Below are 25,328 nucleotides of genomic sequence, written 5' to 3' on the forward strand. Positions count from 1 at the left end.
TATAAAAAATACTTTAATGTGTACAAAATTAAACGAGTGCTTATGCATAATATATGACAAAAGTGCGTGGACATCTGACTACCACACCTATATGAGCTTGTCCCCATTCTAAAAACTGTGGGCATTATTATAGAGTTGGACCTCCCTTTGAGGCTTTAACAGACACTCCTCTGGGAAAGCTTTCCACAAGATTTTGAGTGCGTCTGTGAAAATTTTGTACCCTGTCAGCCAAAAGAAAATTCACGAGGTCAGGCACTGATGCTGGATGAGAGGGCCTGGCTCACAATCGGCTTTCCAATTCCTCCTAAAGGTGTTCACTGGGGTTGAGGTCAGGGCTGTGTTCCTCCACACCAAACTCGTCTAACCATGTCTGCATGGACCTTGCTTTGTGCATATGGGCACAGTAGAGCTGGAACAGCAAATGGCCTTTCTCAAACTGTTGCAACAAAGTTAAAAGTGCCTAATTGGCTAAAATCTGGCAAATCTTTGTATCCTTAAAGCAGGCACTGTGCGTTCCACTAAATAGCGTTCTCTTGGCACCCGCCAAACCCAAATTTTTCCATCAGACTGCCAGATGGAGAAGCGTGATTCATCACTCCAAAGAAGATGTTTCCACTGCCCCAGGGTTCAGAAGCGGCGTGCGTAACACCACTCCAGCCAACGCTTGGCATTGCACATGATGAAGCTTGCGTGCAGCTGCTAGGCAATGGATACCAGTTTCATGAAGCTCCCCGCTATTGTTGGGTTCATAGACAACGCCATTGTCATCATCAACTACTGAGTCCTGTACCATCGACAGAAAATATTTTTAATAACGTTATGTCTCTGCTCTCAAGACGGTCTGCTATATTGGCGGCAGCAGCGTATCTTCTCTGTAGACTGCTGTCAGTGTGTTTCTCTTATTTTCTTTTTTTTAAGCTTAGCTTCCTCAGTATAGCTAGCCAGCTAACTTTGTTTCAAGCTTCGGAGACAGTGAGATTACAGACGTGTGGGGCAGAGAGGGTGATCCTTTTAACCAGGCAGGGGGGTGTATGTGTGTCTGTGATGATGTCATCGTCCATCACAATACGGCACTGTGTTCATCTGCTGATATTGCTTGCAGACGCAGATTGGATGCTATAGTGAGTGATGCAATAGATGAACAGATAACAGGCAAATTTTTAATTAGCACTCGTAGGCCCTGCAGTGAGTCTGTGTGCTCTACCGTTGCGTGGCCGAGCTGTTGTTGCTCCTAGACACCTCTATTTCACAAGAATAGCACTTAACAGTTGCCAGGGGCAGAGCTAGTAGGACAAAATGATAACTCCAGGCATCAAACAAAGTTCAACATGCAGACGAGAAAATTTAGAGGCCTACAATTAAAGCGATCTAGTGGCTGATTTGAGCGAACCTAATATCCAGGAGTTACTTCCCACTCAGGTAAGCACAACACTCGAGAGAACAAAGCTAAGAAAACAAGCAGCGTTGAGAACATCATGACCTGGCTGGCTCTGCCACAATGGTGGAGAGGAGGCAGTCTGTGTGCATGCGTGTGTGTGTGTGTGTCAGTTGGCGGCAGGAGACGAGTGTGTGGGGTGAGTCAGAGCCTACATAAACAGCAGCAGGTTCATATCATGTTGGGGCGTAAATTACTGCAAAGCCGAGCCAACCATGTGGCACCATTAGAACCTGCTGCGCCACTCACTGCCAAACAGATTAACCAGCAAGAAGGGACCTGGCAACCCCAGCATGGAGGGAGGGCCAGACCAGGTGGAGACGGAGACAGAATGAGATCTTTTTTATTTAAATAACTGAGTGCAAATAACTGGCTTCAAGCAATGAAGTCATGTCTATAGTCAGTATTTATAAAATGGACACTGAAAATAACCTGAAAGCTTTCTGCTATTAACAGTTTAAACATCATTCTTCAATCAGTATGTAAAGCTTGTTAAATGTCAGGTACAAGGAAGCACTGATTTGATTTGCAAGTCAAAAGATTCAGTTGACGTCATCAAGTAAAAAAAAAAAAAATATTCCAGCTGGCTAGGTTACATGTCCCGGTTGTTTCATCAACATTTCTGTGAGCGAAATGAGAAAAACAGGTGCTAATTACACATCGAAATATAGTCACTGAAATCCTGTCAAACAGCAAATTGTTATTGCCCAAAGGCAATGTTCTTGATGTTGTATTTTAGTGATTCAAGCCTTGGAGATGTAGTAATGACATCAGGTTTTCACTATCTTGAGACATGAAAAGTCTCTGCGCTGACATCATTGCTGCAGGGTTAAAGTTTTTCTCTTCTGTGGTCAAGAGAAGCATCTCTCATGATGATATTTAATAAAGTATAGACACCTGCTTAATCAATGGGTTTTAAGCCTGCATGCTGTTCACTCTTCCGTCTCTGCCTTAATTTCCCTATCACACACGGCTAAAACTAAGGTCACTTCCTCCTCTCAACACGGACAACATAACGGCAGGAGGTGACATCATGTGAGATTCAGTCGTTCACATGTAAACAGTCTCTGGAGAATCTCTCAAAGGGAAACTGAAAAAGAGCGAAACGCCATCACTACAAAGTCAACAGTTTAAGTGTTGATAAGCAAAGTTCACCCCGCTGGTTAGATGTGTGTGAACCGGTTGGGATATCAAGGTTAACCAGATTATATACACACACACACACACACACACACACACAAACACACACACACACACACACACACACGTAAAAAGGTCATTTACTCTAGGTGGTCGCCCTGGAAACGGTGAGGGCTCGTATGGTGCTGGAGAGTATTTGGCTACCACTCACAACTCAAGGTGACCCCTGTCATCAAGTTTTACCGTGTGTGTGTGTCTGCGTGTGTGTTTGTGTGTGTGTGTGTGTGTCATCCCCTCTCCATAACCTGCCACCACACTCCCATTTCTCACCATGTTCAAGTGTCAGCTGGTGTATAAACACTCATCACTCACACGCTTACATACAGCGCAGAAGCAATTTGCCGACACTACATGACGTTTTCAATCAAACGGCACTAACAGCACTGGTAGCCTGATGTCCTGAACAAACACAAATACTCTGCTGACAATAGTCCTGTAATGTATTTGATCCATCTACACCAGAGCTGAAAAGGTCTTTTGCCTTAAGCTAGTTTATTATTATATTCATAAATGTTTATTAAACTCTGTAACTGTCCAAATAACAACTTAATAATAGAGTATATGGTTGGGTGCATCAGTTCGAACAGTATGTGTGTGCTCTTTGTTATCTTACACAGTAGCAGTTTAACAAAGTCGATTCTTTGGTTAAAGCCACATTCCACACGTCCTTCTGTTTTGTGCTGCCGTGTGCTTTATCACAAATGTCTACTGATAAAGAGAGAGCTGTTTTTATTCTCATGAACCCGGACGGAAACTTTCCAAACAGCGCAAATTGATTAGACTGGAGGTTGCTGATGGCTTCACCTCGAGTGCATTAATCTTTTCTTCATGAATTTATTTATATATTACGTAACCCGAAGTATAAAAAGCTCTGTTTTAAAGCATATGGCTTCAACAAAATGGAGGAGAAAAACCTTTCTGAGCTACACATGCTGCAAACTTAATGAAGCAGTCATGCAAAGTGAAAGCACAATAATGTTAGAAATTTATGTAAAAGTTTGAATAGATGTAATAATTCAGGTGTTTTCTACTTGCACTCAGATTCAGCCGTTTCACCGCAGCTGCTCATTCACAGCTTATTACTGAAGGCAGCTTGTTGCAGATGCCTCCAGGCAGCTTTGCCGCACAGCGACGGGTGCAGAGGAACCCATAAACATCCTCCATTTGTGAAGTCATCTAACAAAGCAAAGTCGGAGGGATATAGTTTACTTGTTCAGTATGAATGTATAAAATATTGAGTTCACATTAATAGTGTAGGATGAAGTAAAGCCGGGCCTCTGGCTGAAAGCTTGTGTTATTTATTGCAACAATAATGTTATGTTTTTATGTTTGGCTGTAAATTAAATGAGCCAGGCCTCTGAAATAACAAGTAACAGATTGCAAATAAACCCGGCAGTAACAAGTTTTTGGTGCAGATCTGGGATCTCTTTGAGGATTTCTGTAAGATTGAAATAGGGCATATTTATACTTTTTATTTTCCTATGAACTGCTGCACTTGCTGAGATGAAAATAAAACGGTTTCCTATGATATGTGTATTTTGATGTCTATCCCAAACAAGGCTTCAGTGTCATTCTTTGCTCTTCTTTCAATTAAGCAATACCCCCAGAACTGATGCTACAGCTAAATCTATGCTAACCTCTTGAGTTGCCATTATTGTTGTTTTTTCAGTTCCTCATTGGACACCGATTGGTTTGGACACAAGTGCATAGCTTGAAGCCTGGTAAGATCGCAAGATATCACCTCGCAGGTATCTATAAGACATATGGACAAAACAAGTAGCTGTCCTTGTATGGTAATTAAATATGGCTGCCCGTTAATTTAGCCTAACAGTTTGTTGTCAGTTAGTTATATTGCACTGGATCCATCTAAAATGTTATTGCAATATTATATTTTGATGTGCAGCAAACCCATTTCTCATTTTGGTTTCTTTCACTTTATACCTGCTTTTGATCTGCCTTGAACTGATGGACTATGCTGCTGTGCAGAGGATTCATAATCTCTCAAACAGTCAGTGGTGATTTCATGGGATACACCTGTGCAATCTAGTGCAATCCAATACCGCCATAAAGTCTACTTTTATGATGCATATAATGTTCAGTTTGTGTTGACACCGTCATTGGGCGCCGCTCATTCATATAAATGGCAAAGACAAACACCTCAGTATCATCTAGTAAATTAAAACGCCATCTTTAACTATCGCCTCAGCAATAAACTAATAATTTGATTTACACTTTTTTCTTCTCTGATTTATAGATATATAGCGTTTTAGCTCCTCAGCAAGCATATGTTCATCAATATACCTCATTTACCATAAGCTGCATATACACCCAAACATACACATGCATAGATGCATTGTGCATCAAAATAACACCCGGTGGAGAACATTATTGCCATTGTGGAAGAAGCCACTGGAGATCCCCACTGCGTTATAAACTGTATGTGGCAGCGATAAGCTGATGTATATACATAATGTCCATTAGTGTTTTGCTGCTGTTTCCCTGAAAATGGACATTATTTGCTTCTGCTCAGTCAGTGTGACAATCACCACACTAAAGCTGCACTGCTTCAACGCCCTCAGGAGATGGAAATTCAGTGCCTATCCGCTGTGTGTGTGCGAGAGAGAGTTTGTGTGCGTATGAATGTGTGAGAACTCAGCCAATTTCCCTTTCAGATGAGCTCTTATCTGCGTGCAGGCGAGCAGAGGCAGAGTCAGCGCCCCCTATTCCACAGATGCAGCTTTGGAAAGAGACGGGAGGGAGGGGGCACTTCCGCCACCATATATGGAAGTGCAGGAATTCCCCCCCGTGACAGGGCAGCCCATCTTTATTCACCTCACGTTCATCTCATTCTACAGGAAAGCTGACGGCGTGGTGGGCGAGGAGAGAGCGAGGAGGTGAGAGAGGAAGTCTCCTCCGCCATCATGCGAACGAAGGTGATCATCATCGTCATCGCCTCATTGTTACGCAACTATTTCATCGTCACAACCCGTTTTTCATTTACACACGTGCACACGAATGAGCATATGCTCGCGGGAACACGCACGTCGAGATGTTCATTCACAAATGTTACTGGCAAGGTCATTATTCAAAAATAAAAATGATAGGGAGCGATTTATTTTGGCAACATTTCCTGTGCAAAGACACGACATATGAAGGAGTGTCTGCATGTATGTGACACCAGCATGTGTTGTACATCAAGCAGGGCTGTGTGTATGTCAATATGGTGTGCACCATATTGCCTCTCAGGCCTTTCCCCCATTAATTTCAGTCTAATTAATCAGAAAAGAATAGCGGCTCCACATTTTTGTCTCCTCAGTCCGCTTTCATTTATTCTCTTCCATCCTCCGTCTCCCTTTGGAGATCCGTCCCAGTAACTTTCCTTTCATCCTCTGCCAACCTCCTTCTCCCTGACAGCCTCCACCTCTCATCCCAGATCTCCCTCCAGCTCATATTAGATAACTTACAGATGTGTTAAAGGCTGCTGACGTACCGCACACACACGCAGCAGATGCCAACAGTTATGTTGTGTGACAGCTATGAAAGCTGTGTCGTAACAGAGCAGTAAAATCTAAATAATAGAAGGATAGCGCCGCACACTCCTGGACCTGCTGAGCTCGAGCCTTCTGGATGTTGACTTCGAGTCCAGTCTGTGCTTGAACACAAATATTAGATTCAGACGAAAAGAGGGTGCCAACTCTGAGACATTATGGATCATTATGTATTTCTATGAATAATACAGAGCTGTTATGGTGAATTGACCCTGTATACGTACAAACATTAGAATAGAATACAGCACATTTTTCTGGGTACATTTTGTTCCTTGTTGGTGTACTTTTCTTATCTCACAGATAACTGACCAAATGTGCACAATAATATATAGTGTTGAAACATTCCCTGCCCCTGCCATCTTAAGGAGACATATTCTGCTCATTTTCGGGTTCATAATTTTGTTTCGGGTTACTACTATAATAGGTTTACATGCTTTAATGCCCAAAAAACACATCAGTTTTCTCATACAGTCCAGTGTAGCCCTTTGAAACACTCTGTTTTAGCTCCCGTCTCCTTAAGGCGCGCAATTTGTTCGAATTAACATGAATGTGCAAACACTTCCACTGGCGATGATTCTCAATAAGATCGTCAATATGCTTAATCACATTACAGTGAACGACTGCAATACTGAATCCATTGCTACCTACCTGCACTCTTCCCCTCTTATGTAACACAGGCATACACCCCACAACACTGTCAAACAGTGTCACGACAATGCTCGCAAACACTGCTGCTGACCGAAGATCAGTAACAAGGCACAAGGCTAGAACAAAGCCTGGAGCATGAGAAGGCACAATATTCTGCAGGGACAGAAGCACAAAGCCGGCGATGTAGCTCCGAACAGAGACAAAAGAGGTGAAAGCAGTGTGACTAATCAGAGAGGAGGAATCACTGGTTTGAAACAATCACACTGGAGAAATCTGCCTTGGCAGAGCATTTAGATTCGATATGCTTCCTTACACATGAGCGCAAAGACTAGAGGCTTGGTTTCACCTCAAATGACCTCAAACATGAACAAAGCCTGGTGGGTACTGACGTTGCATATGACACTAATGCATCTTTTCTTCGGGTCAAAGAGGGAAGAAGGGGAATATTGATGGAGCTTTCTGCCAATCCCCCTGTCCGTTCACTGCTGCACTTCATCTTCTCCCCAACAGATGCCCTGCCTCTCACCTGCAGGACTCTACATGCAACAACAGCTGTCTGCTACCTTATAGGCTGGAGAACACACAACCGACAGGCGATGACTCTGATAAGATGGCAAACAAGAATCCAGGGTGAAATCTTATGAAATACTGGCTGTGGTCATGGTACAAACTACATGAATTTTACTGTATAGAAGTTCCTTTGCAGTATGTTTGAGAAAACAGCTGGAAACTCCTGTTGTTGACTGTAACTGTCTGTATTTTGCCCACTGGGCTAAGACATGAAAAGGCTCTAGAGGGAAGAAAAAACCTGAACAGATTGTACTTGTGTGACTGTGGGGATAAAGTGTTCTCCAGCATTACTCACAACCCCCCACACATTGGACGAAAATCCCTCCCTTGAGAACAAATAGTTTTGGCTTCTACGAGCGCTGCCACAGTCTCGTGTCTTGCAGAGATTGGACTTGAAAATATGACAATATTTATGAAAGCATTTATGGCTTCAATCACTTGAGGATGTTCCCCAGTGACAGTTATGCAATACTAAAACAGCATTCCTGTCATTTTAGGAATAGATTGATATTATACACCTTTTATAATGCTGCTGACCCTTAAATTGACAGCTTCTGTCAGAAACTAGTTTCACAATGAGAGACAGTGAACCTGGATCACTACCGCCCAGAGGACAAGCTGAAAACTTTACTTTTACTTTAATACACAATTAATTTGCAATGAGGATATGATTTGTTTTATTTCAACATTGTTGCAGATAAATCAAAGATTAGTGAAAGTTGTAGCTCAAACAGCAGGATTGCTCAATGGCAATGTTGGATTTTCACCGATTTGATGCATGTCCAAAGTGTTATTTTGGCATTTAATCCAATGAATAGAGCCTGACAGATATACTGGTTGGCCAATATTAATGGCTGATATTGGCCTGTCACAGATATGTCAGTATTGGCTTGTATGTTGTCCAATATGAAAAGTTTTTTAGAGATTATAAAGCACAAAAAAAGATTCTTGGGGTAATTTATGATTATTAAATTCTCAGTGACGTATATAACCATTTCAGTGCAATATCATCTTAGACAATATCAGCCTAAAATGATAGTTCATTGTTTAACTAAAAATACCCCGTCTCTGTCACATATCTTTGCCACAAAGTGTCTGATAACCACAACTGAGGAATCATTGCAAAAAATATGTATATTGCCTGATATTTTTCTTTTTTTGCTCCCCAATATCGGTATCAGACCCAAAAATCAAGTACCATCGGGCTCTTCCACTGAATTATCGAAAAACTGACATTCCCATCTGGTTATTTTTAAATAAGCAGTTTATTTGTTGACTCTTCAGAAAAAGTACTACACACCGATGTATATAGCAATCACAACCTAAATTTCCATATACCATAATAGACCAGATAATCAATGATTATCATCTGGCCTTGAACACGTCAAGATCCTCCATGAGGAGCTGGAGGACGAGAAGGGTGGAAGATAGAAGGACACAAACACACAAACAGAACAAAGAAAGCACGATTATCAATCAACTGACCGGCTGATCTGTCTTAAATCCACTCCTTCCATCAACCACAACTGAAACCAGCCTTGCCCTGACACCCGAGCTACATTCAACAAACGTAGCCTGCAGCACTGTTGGGATTACAACACTTGGCTGAATACACTCCTAAACAAACATACAGATGGTGCTTGTTCAGCAACCACAACAACCTGAGGAAACTGTTTACCCACATTGACAGGGGGTGACACACACATCTCTGTGCAGCATCTAAAACTTCAGCGAACTGAATCCAGAGGGATGTTTTACTTTGACGCCTCAGTACACACCCAATGGGGAATTTCTTTCATTATCTGCATCTTCTGGTGGAAAATTGCGACACATTACAGAGCCAGATCCAGTGCCAGCCACTCTACAGTACAGTACGGGTGCTGACAAACAGGCTAAACACACACATACGCAGTCGTGAGACACTGCCCACACACACTCGCATCCGCCTGTGTGAGTCATCCAAAATTACATTCAGCATCTCTGTGGGGTTATGGCTTCGGTCCTCTGTTGTTGAGTTATTGTATTCTGGCAGTTAATAGTCGAACAAACAAAGAAAACAAACAGCATGCGGAGCTGCTGGAAAACAAAATCAGTGTTTAACCGGAGAAGGGTCATTATGCTCGGTTCATATAGTTAAAAGCACTGAAATAATTCAAACAAACTCTTTTCCTGCTTGTAATCATCTGTAGAAGCCTCCTTGCTCAATGGTAGCTGCTGAGGAGAATTATTAAAATATCAAATCTTGTTGTCATTCTCGTTACAGGTGAGGCTGCCAAGCCAGTGGGATTTTGTTTCAACATTTGTAAGTGTGACACCGCTGGATATTCTTAAAAGGGGACCTCGGGACAAATTCCAGTCATGTTTGTGGTGCAAAAAATTAGTATTTTAAGCCAAAACATGATCTTTTCCTAACCCTGATCAACTGTTTGTTGTGCCTAAACCTAACCAGATCATAAGCACAGTGTTTACATACATATACAGTAGAAAAAAAATCTGTAGGAACATACACTGCCAACATTTATTCTGGCGATTGGGTTGTTTTATCACAGATTTTTTTTGCCATCATTTGGCTGTTAAAACAATTAAATTTGATTCAAAACTAATAAACACCGAGATAAGAGCAAAACATTTTTGCCAGGATTACTTGGGTTAAGAATATTATTTCGGTACAGGCTTCGCCAATTTTCAGACAGACGTTTTATTTATTTATTTAAATAATACACATTTCATCCAATATTAAAAAGAGTTGGTACATAAACCATTTTGAGGAGTCCTGCTGTTTTTTGACTCATCATAGGTGACTTTTTTTTCCAATATCTGGTAGCCATTTTTCTCTTAGCCATTCGTTATTACCCACTGAGCAATTTAAATCAAATCATACAATTAATTCTGAGGTAGCATTTTACAATGTCAATGTTCATGACTCTGTAAGAAAACCCTATTTTTTCGGACAGGATTTAGGTGAACATGTGTCTTTGATGTAGATTCAGACCTGCCGTTACTGCAGATTAAAAATTCACAAACATTTTCTGGCATTTAAGTTGAATATGGACTGAGCAGCCTTGGCAGAGGAATGCACTCAGAGTACTTTTCTGCTTGACACTTTATTGTGATATTGTGTTCTGTAATTGATGTCCCTGATGCCGGATGATTTAATCGCTGACATTTGTCGTCTCTACCTTCCCTCCTCGGTGGAGAAACAGACCTGAGTGTTATCTAATGGGAGCTGGCACCTCTGGGCCTCTTCATCTTCTGCGCCTTTGATGAATTAATAAAGACCTGTTAGTTTCTCTAAACACAGCCCAGGACAAAGCTAAGCTACCTCATCGTATCGGTTCAAAAACACCCCAGGGGCCTCCACCACTGCAGCACCGATTGCCACAGGAGCGAGCAGCAGTAGCACCCAGCAGTGGGTCAAACTGGCAGCGGCACTCTGCTTCTCCTCACTCCTGCTGACTCCATAATGATACGGCCTGCTGATGACAGGAAGAAACCCCACTGCTGCATTTCTGCATGATGGCATTTTCCTACCCGACTCTTTATAGCAGAGCGTCCTCTTGCTGACAGCTTTTCATCCTCTTGTGTTTTCCCTCTTAACCTTCTTTTCATTGGAGCTTCAACTAATGGTCATGTTGTTATTGATTAATCTGGCTTTAGCTTTCCAGTGAATCGTTTAGTCGATTAAATGTCAGACAATAGTGAAAAATGCCCATCACAAGGGCTGCAACTAATGCTCATTTACATTATCGATTAATCTATGGCAATTATTTTCACAATAACTTATCATTTAGTCAGTAAAATGTCAAAAAAATTGTCAAGAATGTTCTTCAAAATCTCCCACAGCCCCAAGTGACATCTTCAAATTGCTTCTTTTGTCCAACCAACAGTCCAAAACCCAAAGACTCTTTATTAACCTTCATGAATGACAAAGAAAATCAGCAACCTCACATTTAAGACGCTGGAACCAGCAAGTGTTTGATATATTTGCTTGGAAACGGACCGAAACAATTGCTCAATTATTAAAATAGCTGGCAATTACTTTTATTTGGATCGTCTAATGGTTGCACCTCTACCCATCACAACTTCCCAGAGCCCAAGGTAGCGTCTCCAAATAGCCTGTTTTGCCTGGCAACAGTCCAGAAGCCGAAGAGACTTGATTTATAGTGACAAACAACAAAGAAAAGCAAGAAATTCTCACATTGGAGAAGCTGGAAACAGAATGTCTTTCATGTATTTCTTGATAGACGATTTAAACAAATCAGTTATCATCCCCATTAATTTTTGTCGATCAATTAATCACTTAATCAACCATATAGAGCGCTGCAGGGATGACGTATTATATGTCAGTGAACAAAACATGAAAATCTCTTCAGCTTGTGTTACACAAGGACCTTATGTCAGACATTCAACTGAAAACCCACTGGCTGCAGGACGAGGAAACCTGAAGTGCAAACATGCTAACTGACTGCGGGTGTAAGGACTCTAGAGCACCAGCGTCCATTCACATTATAGCAGATTCTGTCTGTTCTCTCCTCCATCATCTTCCTCCACCTCCTCCTCCTCTTTGCTGTGGTTTCTCACCACTCATTAACGAGCCAAAGAAACCTCCCACAGGTCACAACATCAGGCGCCTACTCCTTGTGTACCATTGATCCCTCATTAGAGCCTTTTCAAAGAAAGAGCAAGTGTTTTCATGCAGTCGGCCACAATCTGAAACGACTCCCATCACAGTTCTCATGTCAAGTTCCACCATCCTGCCTCTGCCACACGACCATGACCTCTCACTGACCCGACCTCCTCAAACACATCTTTGGCTCTGTAAGCACTCGTGCCCTTTTCTTCTCCTCCCGCATCCACCAACACCTCCTATATACGAAAATGCTTTTAGGCACCCGAGCTCTCCGAGTGTTTTGTGTGTGTGGAGTGTGGAACGGTGACAAGTTTCCTCTAATAAAAGAGAAAACCCTTGTTGTACTTCCGCTGCTGAAATTTACCTCGCCCGGAGAGCTGCCCTGAGTGCAGTGACACTGAAGAGTAACACCTCTCCACCGCCACCGTCGCCGCCCCCCGCCTGCCTCTTTCTGCTGAAGAGGAGCTTTGTTGTGGAAATAACAATGGACGACCTGAGCATTTGTCACCTTTTGGCTCTCAAGTTTCAACAAGAGCAAGGTGATCCGTTCAGTCAACACAGAAGTTTGAGCGATGAGCTTTTCTCCTTCTTCTGACCTACCATCTCACTGTGACTGCACTTGAACTCATCCTGGCATCTTAATTCCAACATGCGGTCCAGGTGAAGCAAAGTAACTATCAACAAAACATTCATTCATTCATTCCCATCAACAAAGACCCCAGATGAAGATTAGTAGAAACATTTTGGATCCACATTAATGCTCTGCCTCCATTCAGCAAGTTAAAGTCTAGTCCAGCTGCTTCCAGTAGAGTTTTCTCCTCTGCAACTTGAACTGAGCTGCCCTGGAGCAAACTGTCAGGTGGAGCAGGTGAGATTTAACATGTCTGACTCGCACCACTGTTGAAAATGAAGCACTGTGAGCAGAGGCAGAGGCGGAGGGGAGGTTGGACGCTTCCGGAGTGGATTCACTGGTGCTAAAAAGGATCAATTAGTCCACACACAGCCAATTAATCGATTCTGTTAATTGTTCACACTTGATATTGCTCGTCGTTTGTCTCTAATTGCTTTAAACATTTTTGACATTTTACAGACTAAACACTCAGCTGCCTTTGTAGACTAACATCAGTCTCTATGAGCCTCCACCATGAGGACGGATTTGATTATCAGGGATATTTTCCAGAATCAATGCTTCCCTGGATTCTCCTTCATCATCATCTCTTCATCACTAACACACTTCACAGCACACAGAACCAGACAGCTGTGTTACCAAAGTGGCCACACACACGCCGAGACACCTCTCGGGTCAACTGAGACAAAGTTACCCGCCGTCTGTCCTCTATCAGCGTCCTCTGCTCATCCGTCCACCGGTGCAGCAGGTGTCCCTCCGCGGCAGGAGGACGCGCGGTCGGCGGCGGCGGAAACAAACTACCCAAACTGTGCGTCTTACCTTGTAGACATTCTCCGTTATACGGTGCACCTCGTCGGTCCGGGACATCCTTGTAGGAGCGTCAGTCAGAACCATAGACTAAGATTTCCTTTGGGTGAGGTTGAGATGATTTTCCGCACTGTGACGGGAGGAATAAGACAGCTGTCGGCTCCTGTCTGCGGTGACTGAGAGAGACGAGCTCGTCTGACCGTGGGATCCCTGCTTTTATAGGAAAGTCCTCCGCTGCGCCCACACCGGCTCCCCACGCAGCCGCTCCGTCGGTCGGTGCCTCGCGTCGGAGCGCAGAGGCGGACTCACTCCGAGAGGGGCGGTGCTGCCTTCAGGGGCGGTGGGAAATACAGGAACTTAGGGTCTGAGAGCCCTCGAGAGGAGATGGGACCGAGGCAAGTGTCAGCAATATGGTTTACTTTATGGTTTACTAAGGAGAACAAAATGAGCTGCTGGGCCTCCATCAACTCCCCATTGCACAGTGTTTCTAAGCTAAGATGCTGCCTGGCCACAGGTTCACTCTGATAGTTTATTTAAAGCTACTACAGGTCGTTTTAACGGGTTATGAAACAGTCTCAGTTTCATACTGATGCCTCTGTATGCCCTACATGAGCAAACAAGACCATCAGCGAGAAGATGAACTGTTCCTATTTAGTTTTTCTTCACGTCTGCAGACTGAAAGAGCCTGTGTTACTGTGAGGAGTCAGTAAAAAAGAAGCAGGAGGAGATTTTTCTTTAGATAATTTCCTTTCTGACATTATATTTTGTGGTTTTGACAGTGGAAACACGTTACTGACGTTTGAAATGTTAAATGGAAATGTTACTTTCTACAACATCGGACCTTTAATAACGAAGGCCCTGAAACCAGAAACTGGACCCTCTTCAGGACAGGGCCTTGTAGAATCAGTGGTGCATATTTGCATCTATGTTTTTTGCAATTAAATCTGTATAAACGTGTTGACATACATTAGGACTGGACCTTGAAGGCCCAGGAGTTCTGGGAGACAGTTGCCTGTTTTGGATAGATAAAGGTAAGACAGGCTGGTAGGACCGCCTCACCTATGCCAAGAGTCTGCAGGTTTTCTTTCCAACCAGGTAATCCAATTAATTTCACTGGTCTTCATGGCACATGATTGGACACCTGGAATCGTACTTTATTTTGACATTTCAGTACAACATTTCGGTTGACTGAACCTTCTTCAGATACCAACACAACCGAAACTTCATAAATGATTAAATAGCCTACGCCAGAAGTAAACAAGACAGTGACTCATTGGTCCTTTATCTGACTGAGGTTTGTGACAGTTGGATTATGTTCCTGACCGTGGCTCTGACGTATCATTAACCTCACTGTGCTGTGCATTGATAAACCCGAGGTGCTGCCCGTGGTGCTGAAGTACGGTCCTAAAGATCACAGTGAGAGGTAACAACATGACGTCATGGCTGCCTGTAGCCCCAGACCAAGTGTCTTTTAAAATCCTTACCCAAACCATGTGGCCATCTTCCCTGTTAAAAAATAAATAAGAAATAACCAAACACCTATCACATATTCAGATGTGCAGAGGACAGACTATCTTTTGGCATTTTCTCAAATGTATTCAGGGTGGAAAGTTTGCCAAAATACCAAAGACTTGTAGTCGCATGAACTGGACTTTCTCATGATGCTGTTAGCCTATTAGTTGTTTATAATTATCACGTGTTCTTAATAATTTAACTCAAACATCAATTATTCTACGTAATGTATTCCCTCCTGCCACTCTCCTTTCTTCATCTCGCCGAGCCACCATCCTCACATCCTTATTATTACCAACTAACTCTGACCAAAAGCCTCAGAAAGCGAGACCTTGAGATCTCGGTGCTTTACGATGAGTCCCTGAATGCAGCATAACATTTAAACAAGCCACGCCCCCTCCGTTGTGTCACACGCTGCCCACGCCGCTGCCTCTGCTACAACCATTCAGAGGACCCGACTGAGCAGCACCGTGCAGAACCTGGACCAGAACCCACATGTATTCATTATGGTTTCATCTACAGAAACATTAAGTCACTGTAATATTGATGAAGCTCTTTGGCGTTAGAAGTGTTTGTGCTGCTCTAGGCTGTTAATTATTTTACTAATTTGTATCCAGTAGCTGAGATTGTCCACTTGGTATTATTTTGTTGACAATGCAACATTTATTAGACCCGGAGATAAGTGTTAAACATGTGTTTACCCTGCTCCGTAACTGTGTGGCTCCACTCCTCTTGGCTGAGTGGGAGCTCTGGTTGGTGTGAGTGGGATGGAGCCACATTTTTCTTGGATTTCAAAGCCTTGTGTGGTGGGTTGGGGAATCCCACACATCTTAGCACATCACGATCTGAAGCCCTTTGAATGACAATTTATGAAACAGGGACAAAGCAGAAGATAACAGAAGACCAGACAGAGAGAGAGAGAGGGGACAGTCGTGCCTTTAACACATTTTTTTCAAAGAGATAAAACAGATGAGATATTTTAGGGCTGGTGGCAGCGGGCATAATAAAGTGTAACCTCAGCTCACTATGAGAGCAGACTGTTTTTTTTATTGTCACATCTAATTAAAGCAGATCCTGAGGAGACCAAACTGCAGACGGTTAGTGAAAATCAATCAGACATGTTTGGTCTTTACCAGAGCAAACAGCAACATTCTCACTGTCAGCGAGGCTATTGATTTACTCCTCTGTGAGAATTCAATCCCCACAATTAGTTTGCACAACTCAATGTGGGCTTCAATTATGTTTGCTGATGAATGCCAATCCATCTCGAAGTATAATTATAGAGAAATAAATTAAGATAATGGTTGTTAATTATGGTTAGTTCCAGTAATGAGCAGAGCTGCAGACATGAGACTCAAGTCGGGCTTTAAGTCACAAAGATGAGGACTGTAGAGAAGAAAACAAGTCTCAAATTAAAAACATATTAAAACAGCAACAGGTGCACAGCTTGAATAAATAATCATTAGGTCTGTGCAATAAAATGATTTGATCTCATGATGTAAAAATCAACACATCTTAATTGTCAGCATTCAGAAACCTTGGACACGAGTCTGACTAAAGTCACAAAAACTAGGACTTGAGACATCACTGGTGACCTGACCTAGACTTGCCCTCAAGGACTTGACAAGACTTCCGACATGCTCCTACATGTCCTGAACTGAAGATGAACTGATCTTCACCTTAACACGACCCTGTAGAAAGAAAGACAGATTCAAGTCATGAAAATTAGGACTTGACACATCCTCAAAGCAATATTTTGACAGATGCTTATTCACTTTCTTACAATAATTAGATTAGAAGACTGATAACGGCTCTAATGTCTAACACATCCTGATATCTAAACAATTGAATAGATTGATTGCCAGTGACTCCCAAATTAAATTAAATATATCACTATTCCCAAAATATTATGGCCGTTGCAGTTTGGTTAGGTTAGGGTGAGAAAACGACTTGGTTAGATTCAGAAATGTTGTTGGATGGTTTGGGTTAAAATCACTACGTTAACTTTAGTTTCAAACAAACCTTCATTATGTAACTGACTTTTTAACTCAACTACGTCCGTGCTTGTTCAACCCAAACGTCCATCTCTGACCTCCCTGTACAGATATGTCTCTCTTTATACTACTTCTCCACACAAGTAATAATTACTACAGCCCCTAGAGGTCGCTGCCTAAAAAGAAACATAAGTTGTAATCAGTTGCCTGCCTGTACACTAAATATGAAGCTACAGCCAGAATTAGGCTAGCATAGCTTAGCATAAAGACTGTAAACAGGGGGAAACAGCTAGCCTGGCTGTCCTGGAAGTTACTGCACCCGGTCAAGAATAGAAACCCCAGCTTGTCATTTTACCACTTTGGTTTTTGTACATTTTTAAAGGTAGATTTTTTAGTATTCAGTGGAAAACCCCATGTATCACCCTCGACGGTGTTTGGTTTGTACATTCTGGGCTACCGTAGAAACATAAAGGTGCAACATGGCCGACAAAGTCTCATTCTAAGGAAACGAAAGACAATTAGTCTTTGTCTCAGATGAATGACAAGATAAATAATAATAATATTATATATCATTTCTGCTCCTAAAGCTCCCTAAATCCTACATACTGGTCATCTAAACCAACTAGATTGAAACATGACTCCTTAAAGACTTTGTGTTGGTTATTTATGCCTTTATTTGATAGCAAACAGGTGTCAGATGACAGGAAATGAAAGATGGGGAATGATTTGCAACAATGGTACCCTGTTAGACTCAAACGGTCAAAAGTTCAGGAGCTTATTCTTCAGGCCCCTGATTAAGATGTGAAAGCAAAAACATTCCTGTATGGAGTAAATGGTCGGCATTTATAGACCTGAACGAGTTACAATTTATTTCTGAACACTTACGTGACTTGACAAAACAGTTCCTCCTGTGTATATTCAGTGCACAGTGGAGGTGTACGCAGGTAGGCATGAATCTGGGTGGGCAGGACACACACACACCTACATACCTGAATCCATCCATTCAGCAGCATTTGATCTCCCCTTCATGCTCGTCCTACTCACCACCGTCCGTGATTCATCAGCGCGGCGCTCTGACATTCAGGTTGTTGTCTGTGTGCGTCGCCCACTCCCACACAGCACCAATGAGCTTGTAGTGCACAGTCAGCTGCAGAATGGGAGCCCGTCCATTCAAGAAGAGTGCATCACTGTGAAGTGGATGTTCATAAAGACACCAAATCAGGCTACTTCAGCCTCGCAGGACTCTTGAACAATGGAGAGTCAATACGAAGGCTTTTTTTTTTAGGAATACACTTCAAGGTCATAAATAGGAACATTCAGTTGAATAAGCTTTATTTAAACCTCTCATCTGACAAAGAAATGCCAGAAAGAAAAGCTTCTACATCTAGACTCCATTATCTTCATTTGTAAATAAAATCTTGCTTATACACGTTTACAGATGGACGGTATGTGGACACTCATCACACCCACATGGGATTTTTTATGTAAAAACCATGAATGCTCACTTAAAGGGACAGTTCACCCAATAACCAAACACATATACAGTATTTCCTCTCATCTGTGGTGCTGTTTAGCCATCTAGATTGTTGTGTTGTGAGTTGCCAAGTTTTGGAGATATTGGCAGTAGAGAAGTCTGCCTTCTCTCCAATGTAATGCAGCTAGATGGCACACAGTTTGTGGTGCTCAACTCGTAAAAAAAAAAATCACATTTCTGAAAAATCCCTTTCCAGAAATCATGACCTGGTTACTCAAGATAATCCACAGACCTTGTTGTGAGAAGTTTCATGTCAGAAATCTTCCACTCATGGACGAGAGCAGAGATGCTATAAGATATAAGACAAACCATATGAAGAAAACTGAAAACTGTGTAACGCCAGAGATGGCGGCTGTATGACACATATCCCGCCCCTTTCCCACAAAAGACTTTGACAAGAGACACACAGCCTCTTGTCCATGAGTCGATACAGGTGAAAGAAAATAATTCCTACATGAAATTGCTCATAAAAAGGTCTGTTGATTATCTTAAGTGGGGGACCTCGCTGTTGAGTTTTCAAATGTATTTTTTGGCACCACAAGCTGAGTGCCATTTAGTTCCATTATATTTGAGAGCAGGCTGACATCTCTTAATATATCCAAAACTCTGCAACTCACAACAAAACAGTCTGGATAGATAAAAAGCACTACAGGTAAGAGGAAAAATATGTATTTTTGATTTTGCTGTGAACTGTCCCTTTAACAGCCTCCAGCCTTCTGGTTTCAGACTTTTATTTGGAGCCTGGCTGCAGAGATTTTCTCTGATTCAGTCATAACAGCATTAATGAAATCCACCAGTGAAGCTGGGTGGTGAGGTCTGGCTCGGGGAGGTGTTGGATGGAGTTGAGGTCCGGGCTTTGTGGAGGGAGAACTCATTTCTTAAGGAGCTTTTTGCACAGAGCCATCGTCAGGTTGAAACAGGAAAGTCTGACACAAAGCTTCACACTGTTCTCTAAAAAACAGTCTCACTGTAGCATTACTGCTATTTTTGCCATATAATAAATACTGCATGCCGACTCAAACTGAGTCACCGGCCCTCACTGAAGGATGCTTGAGAAAATATTTGTCGCCACCTTGTGTTCAGAGATGGTAGATCTAAATTATGAGCACCTGTGATGCAACAAAGTATGACAATAAAAAAACACTTTTATTGTAAAAAGAATGTACATGATAGACACAGAAAGGTACAATTTCAATTTAAGACGACTACTTTGACGCCGTACTGATGAAATGACGTGTGCAGCCTGACAGAATTAGTCATCAGTGTTTTCTGTCTGCGAGATTAACTGATTTACAGATTAGTTAGATAGATCTTCAAAGATACACAAGCTTAAGCCTCACGAATGTAGGTCATCATTTTACTGCAACTTAACACAGATCTATACAAGTTGAATCTGAGCACGATATGCACAGTAAAATAATTACAGGCCTGCGCTGATAATACTCAGTGGGTAAAGATCCAGGTTCTGCCTTGGAGAGATTAACTACTGTTGTCTGGGCTTCATAGGTAAGCCCACAGACAATATGATTAGCCCTTTCTCCAATGACACTGAACTAATCCACAAGGGGAGCAGAGAATTAGATGAGGTAAGCTGCTTGAAAAGGGGTCAGACCGAGAGAATATTCTGCGAAACAGCTGCTTGTGTTTGGGTACTTTCGAAAAAAAGTTCCAGTTCAGGGTCAAATAAATTGTATGAAAGCAAAGCTGGGACGTCTGAGTCAGACGAGGCCTTTACTGAAGAGAGGTTATGTTTTTATGATGTCTGTCTTAAAGGGCCAGTTCACCAAAACGCCAAGAAAACCACTCAATCCTGCTGTCTGGAGCTGCAGATAGTTTCTGTTTCATTTGTTAACTGAAATAACACTTAGTCATTCATTTGTCAACATGTTTCTGTAAGTTTACTGTCGATAGAAACCAAGAAACAACGACTGCCCAGCTGACTTAACATTAAAGTCCATGGTGTTGGCTGGCAGCATGACAGGAATTTGAGGAACACTGATAATAATTCTTGAAAATCCAACTGACTCATGGATAAACCAACACGTGTCAACTCAGGCAGTCTTCATCGAGCAAACATGACGGTTTATTACTATTCAAGAAAGGATTTTGACGACTTTAGTGCCTCTGATTGCTTTAAAACTGCCTGCAAATACCACGAGCTCCCATTAGAAGTTAGCTCTACAGTCATTGTTTTGTTTTTTTACTCGACCACTGGTGAAAATTCTCCATTTAAGCAGACTGAGAACTGTCAGTACTATTCTGACAAACTACTGTGTAGACGGGAGGCACAATAATGAAACATAAAAAGAAATAATATATAAATGTACCCTTTCCCCCCCCCCAGACACTAATCAAATAAATATGCCAAAAAAAAGTGACTTCAAATTTTTAAGTACACGTAAATTTTCCATCTTATTTTTATTAATAAGTTTAATGTAAAGTCACATTTAATGTAGTTTTTTCTACCATGTTGAGTCAACGTGAATAAATTAAATAACTACATGTGTGATTTATCACAGGAGACAGAAATACTTGAATAACAAACACTTGAAAAACAATTTGTTCATGTAGACGTTCTCTTAAACTTTTTATATGATAACTGAATAAACACATAAGGTTTATTTACGTCTGCAGTAATTCAATCAGACAAAGTTATTTCATTTATACACACACTGACTCAACATGATGGACAACCTTTGCATTAAATGTGACACTTTGACACTGAACTACTTCCAAGCAGGGAAACAAAACTATTTCATTACAGTTGGATTTTAAGATTTCTATTTCCTTAGAGATTTCTTTGGTAGAAAAGTGAACAAATAAAATAAAAAAACTGTACAGATCTGTGGATTATCCAGTGGAGTGATAGTTTTCCCTGGAAATTAAAGAAAAGTATTAAAAATCTATGTTTTACTTCCTTAATCGTCACAAATGAAATTCCAGCCAATTCGACCGTAAGCAGAATTCTTAGAGACGAGTTTCTTAAATCTGGACAAATCAAATGAAAAACACGATTAAACTCGAGGTCTTTTTGTAATCTGGGTGAACTGACCCTTTACAGATTTTAAATGTATCCAATAAGAGAAGATCCATGAAGAAGATCTGATGAAATAAAATGAGTAACACATACATGCATTTAATATAAGTTACTGTATGTAAAATGATTTAGTGGTGAACATAAAGAACACGCGGAGGTTAGGCACAAGTATCTGATGTCACAGGTCTTCATGGTTCAGTACTGCAGTGAACCCGTCCCGACTGTCTCCAGGTGTCCACCTGCAGCAGACGAGGACGAACAGCAGCTGGATGTTATGAAGGAAGCCCAGTATCTGAGAGAAACTGCTGTCACTGTATCGCAGGCCGCTGAAGGAGCGAGAGAGCTCTCCAGCAAATGTTTGTGTGGTTGGAGGTTGATGGAGGATCGGAGTGTTGTGGAGAAGCTCCAGCAGCTCGGCTGAGGGAGGTCAGTCGTGCTCCTACGCAGCAAGCAGCTCTCGCTCCAGCTTCTTACTGGGACGCTCCCTCTCTGAAACAGATCCAGGTTCACAGAGTTACAACAGGCAGCGAGATGAGGAAGGTGGAGAAGGACAACTGGAAATTTGTGAAGAAGCTCTGACTTTTACTCTCCTGATACCACTGCCCGATATCGAGTACTGATCAGATACCAGAGCCATCGTTTTCACAAATGTATATCTGTGTAACACTTCCTCACATTATGCAGGGCTCAACAGTAACTGTTAGATCAATCACATACATCCACATGTATCAGCCAATGGGGCGCCTACAAAAGTGGGTTTGTTATATATATATATATATATATATATATATAAAACCATTTTGCAACCAGTCCTTTCCATTTGTTTGCCATCAGTGGCAACTAAACTGTTATAAACATAACAAAATAGGGACAGCAAAAAGCAAAACGTGCACCCACGAATAAGCCATAGTTTAATATTTGTGCAGTAGTGATATTTAGATCTTGCTGTTGCAGTCAGAAGCTGAAACTTCTAAAACATACTATACTATACTTCCTATACAGATCACGTATAAAAGAGCTGGAATAACATCCGGAAAACTCAGAGAGGCTGTGTAGAGTCTGAAGAGACATAATGAGAGAGAACAAACCTGGTTTCTCCTCGGAGGCCTCTGGGACTTCAGGCAGCTCTTCTGAGGGAACTTCAGGAAGCTCGACGTCTCCCTGAGGGACAGTTTAAAGGACCAGAGATCAGAGACAACTCAAGATCGGGAAGAGAATGAAGAGGAAAGCTCTGTTTGGGATCATCTGGGCCGCTGATATAACGTTTGTTTCAGTTTTAAATATGTCTGAAGACTCAAACTTCAAAAACCTGAGTGTTCTCACACTCACAGTGATGCTGATTGGACCCACCTGAGTTATGGCCTCCAGCTCAGCCAGCACAGCATCTTCATCTTCTTGTGTTAAAGAGCCGGCGAGCATCTCGTCTATTTGCTGCAGAGAGACGACAACAACAGCTTTATAATGGAAACCAGGGTCAGACCTGATGACATACAAGTGATCTGCAGGCTGGAAGAAATAAACAGTCCTGTATTTCTGACTCACCCTTTGGTACTCAATGGAGTCTTGAGTTTCATCCATGATCCGTTCGACTTCTTCAATAGACATCACCTAACGTGGGAAAAACCAGAGCTCATCAATAACCAGTGACACACAGGGTGAGGCAGAGGGTGTGACGCATTTACGTCGCCTACCTCATGCATTTTCTTCAGACAATCGTTTCCAACTTTCAACCCATCGATGACTTTCCTCTCAATCTGTGCAAACTCCAGATCTTGAACCTGAAATAAGCAGAAAGGAGAAGAACTGTTGGTTTCACTTTCGTGTTGCTGCTGCTGCTTCACCGTGTCGGTCACACCCTCTGATCGCTCACCATGCGCTCCAGGTTTCCTATCTGGTTCTCCGTCTTGTCCAGGAGTTGCTCCTGGTAGCGCTTCTTTTTCAGCAGGAGGAGAGCTTTCCTGTTTGAATCAAGGAGAGTGAAATCAGAATCACGTTCACAAAATCCAGATCGCCTGATCTCTTTTCTCTGCTACTTTCATTTTAGATGACGTGAAAGTGTTCACGGATCTTTATTTCTGTATGATCTTCCCCAAAACACCAAAGAAGATAAATCTGTCTGAAAGGACTCAACAGCTCAGATGAATTGATCTGTTTAATTATCACAACTGCTCAGTTCATCGTTAATAATCTATTCCTGATTTCACTCATTCACTTCGCTGTAATCTCTCGGCACACTCACTCTTTTTTGCCATTTTTGAGCAGCTGCTTGGCCAACAGTCTCTCCTTCTCCAGCTGCAGGTTGATCCTCTTCTGATACTGCCTCAGCTTATCTCTTTGCTGTTTCAGTTGCTGTAATGAGGGAACAGACACATGAGCACACACCGTATGTACACAACCCTGTCATTTACACACAGGTGTACTTCAAACTGATTTATTAGTGTCATAAACCAACTTCTTGTTGAGCTGACTTTGTTTTTTCACTGCAGCTCTGCCAATCTCCACGGTGGCTTCAATCTAAATATCTGTAGTAAAACACATGTTTACTAAAACAGCAGGGCCAGATTATTATTATCCTCCTCGGATACAATCATACAAGTAGCTGAGCACCACTTTGGGTTTAGAGATGGGATTTAGTTCACGATACATTAAAATAAAAGTATATATTTTTTGAGATACAATCGTGCCGAACTGAAGAGAATCTTACAGAGTGCTAATGTGGTAAAGTTTTGTTGTGTGAGCTGCGTGTGTACGATCACCGATACGCAAAGTTGTTTAATTACCACATTTGTCAAAGCGGTTTGGCGTGACTGATTTGTGTTACAGAACGTACAGTGTCGAGGCTTACATTAACAGGCTAGCTAATGCTAGCTAGCTGTGACACTTACCAAAATCGCTTTGTCTTGTTCTGTCACTCGGGTCTGTTTCTTTTTTCCAAAAAGATTTCCCATCCTGACACAGCATCCCAGCTACAATCTGCAACCGGGAAGAAAAACGTGAAACTTGCCCGATGTTTAACTGTTTTTCTAACTTGTAGGAGGCAGACTAGTGTCGCTTCTCCTCCATTATTTGTGTAGTCATCTGTGTCCACACCCACACCAGGAAGGACGGTGGCCGCGCAGGGACAAACCCTGGCGGAGTGAGAGGCGGACATGACGAGTCTTCACCGCCCTCTGGTGGTCACACGCGAGAACTGCAGCACGACAACAGTTAAGTTAGCGTCAATACAACCATTCTGTAACTTCCGCTTCAAAATAAAATACCCAAACGTATAACCGAGCTTAGACATTATCATGAAGCGATCAAGGTAATTGTTTTAAACTGTTAATTGGGAATCAGATGTTTGCAGTGATTATCAATATGCTTCAGAAGTATCAGTAATATGACCTTATCTGTAAAAAATAAGATTTTCTTGATGAAACTACTGTTTTTTTTGTTTGTTTTACTCATTTTTTCTTATTTAAAACAATAAAACAATCAGACAACTATTTCACTATTTTTTGAGTGTGTTTAATTTATTAAATTTTGCATTTTGCTAGAATGAAAACAACCCAAAAATACCTCAGTATACTCAATCCTTTCCCACCACATAATAATAATAATAATAATAATAATAATAATAATAATAATGGCATCATGGAATTAACTTAATAGATTTATAGTCTAAATAACTTGGTATCATCTATCATCATTTACTCTTTCTCTCACTGTTTCTGGTTTGTCTCTTAAGGTTTCTGTGGTGTACAGAGTGTGTACCTAGTGTAGCTCATTTGATGCAGTTATTGTAT

General features: G+C 41.8%; 2 protein-coding genes across 5 annotated transcripts in view; both read right to left on the reverse strand.

Annotated features, from left to right (window-relative positions):
• The window catches only part of baiap2b (BAR/IMD domain containing adaptor protein 2b), a 73,121-nt gene extending 59,471 nt beyond the window's left edge, over nt 1–13,650 (reverse strand). For all 4 annotated transcript variants that reach the window (XM_073489478.1, XM_073489476.1, XM_073489475.1 and 1 more), the window contains exon 1: nt 13,479–13,650. In XM_073489478.1, the coding sequence (XP_073345579.1) occupies nt 13,479–13,553 (75 nt within the window). In that variant the 5' untranslated portion in view covers nt 13,554–13,650. The remainder of the gene's footprint in view (nt 1–13,478) is intronic.
• A 5,983-nt stretch (nt 13,651–19,633) lies between these two features.
• Nucleotides 19,634–24,646, reverse strand: LOC141015409 (charged multivesicular body protein 6-like). Its single transcript, XM_073489479.1, has 8 exons — nt 24,429–24,646; nt 23,783–23,892; nt 23,414–23,501; nt 23,235–23,321; nt 23,086–23,151; nt 22,894–22,974; nt 22,632–22,704; nt 19,634–22,032 (listed from the first exon to the last, which is right to left on the reverse strand). The coding sequence occupies exons 1-8, from the start codon at nt 24,489–24,491 to the stop codon at nt 21,983–21,985; spliced, it is 618 nt and encodes a 205-aa protein (XP_073345580.1). The 5' UTR covers nt 24,492–24,646; the 3' UTR covers nt 19,634–21,982.
• Nucleotides 24,647–25,328: the final 682 nt, after the last annotated feature.

The sequence above is a fragment of the Pagrus major genome, chromosome 20 (assembly GCF_040436345.1).
Source record: "Pagrus major chromosome 20, Pma_NU_1.0".
Classification (NCBI taxonomy): Eukaryota; Metazoa; Chordata; class Actinopteri; order Spariformes; family Sparidae; genus Pagrus; species Pagrus major.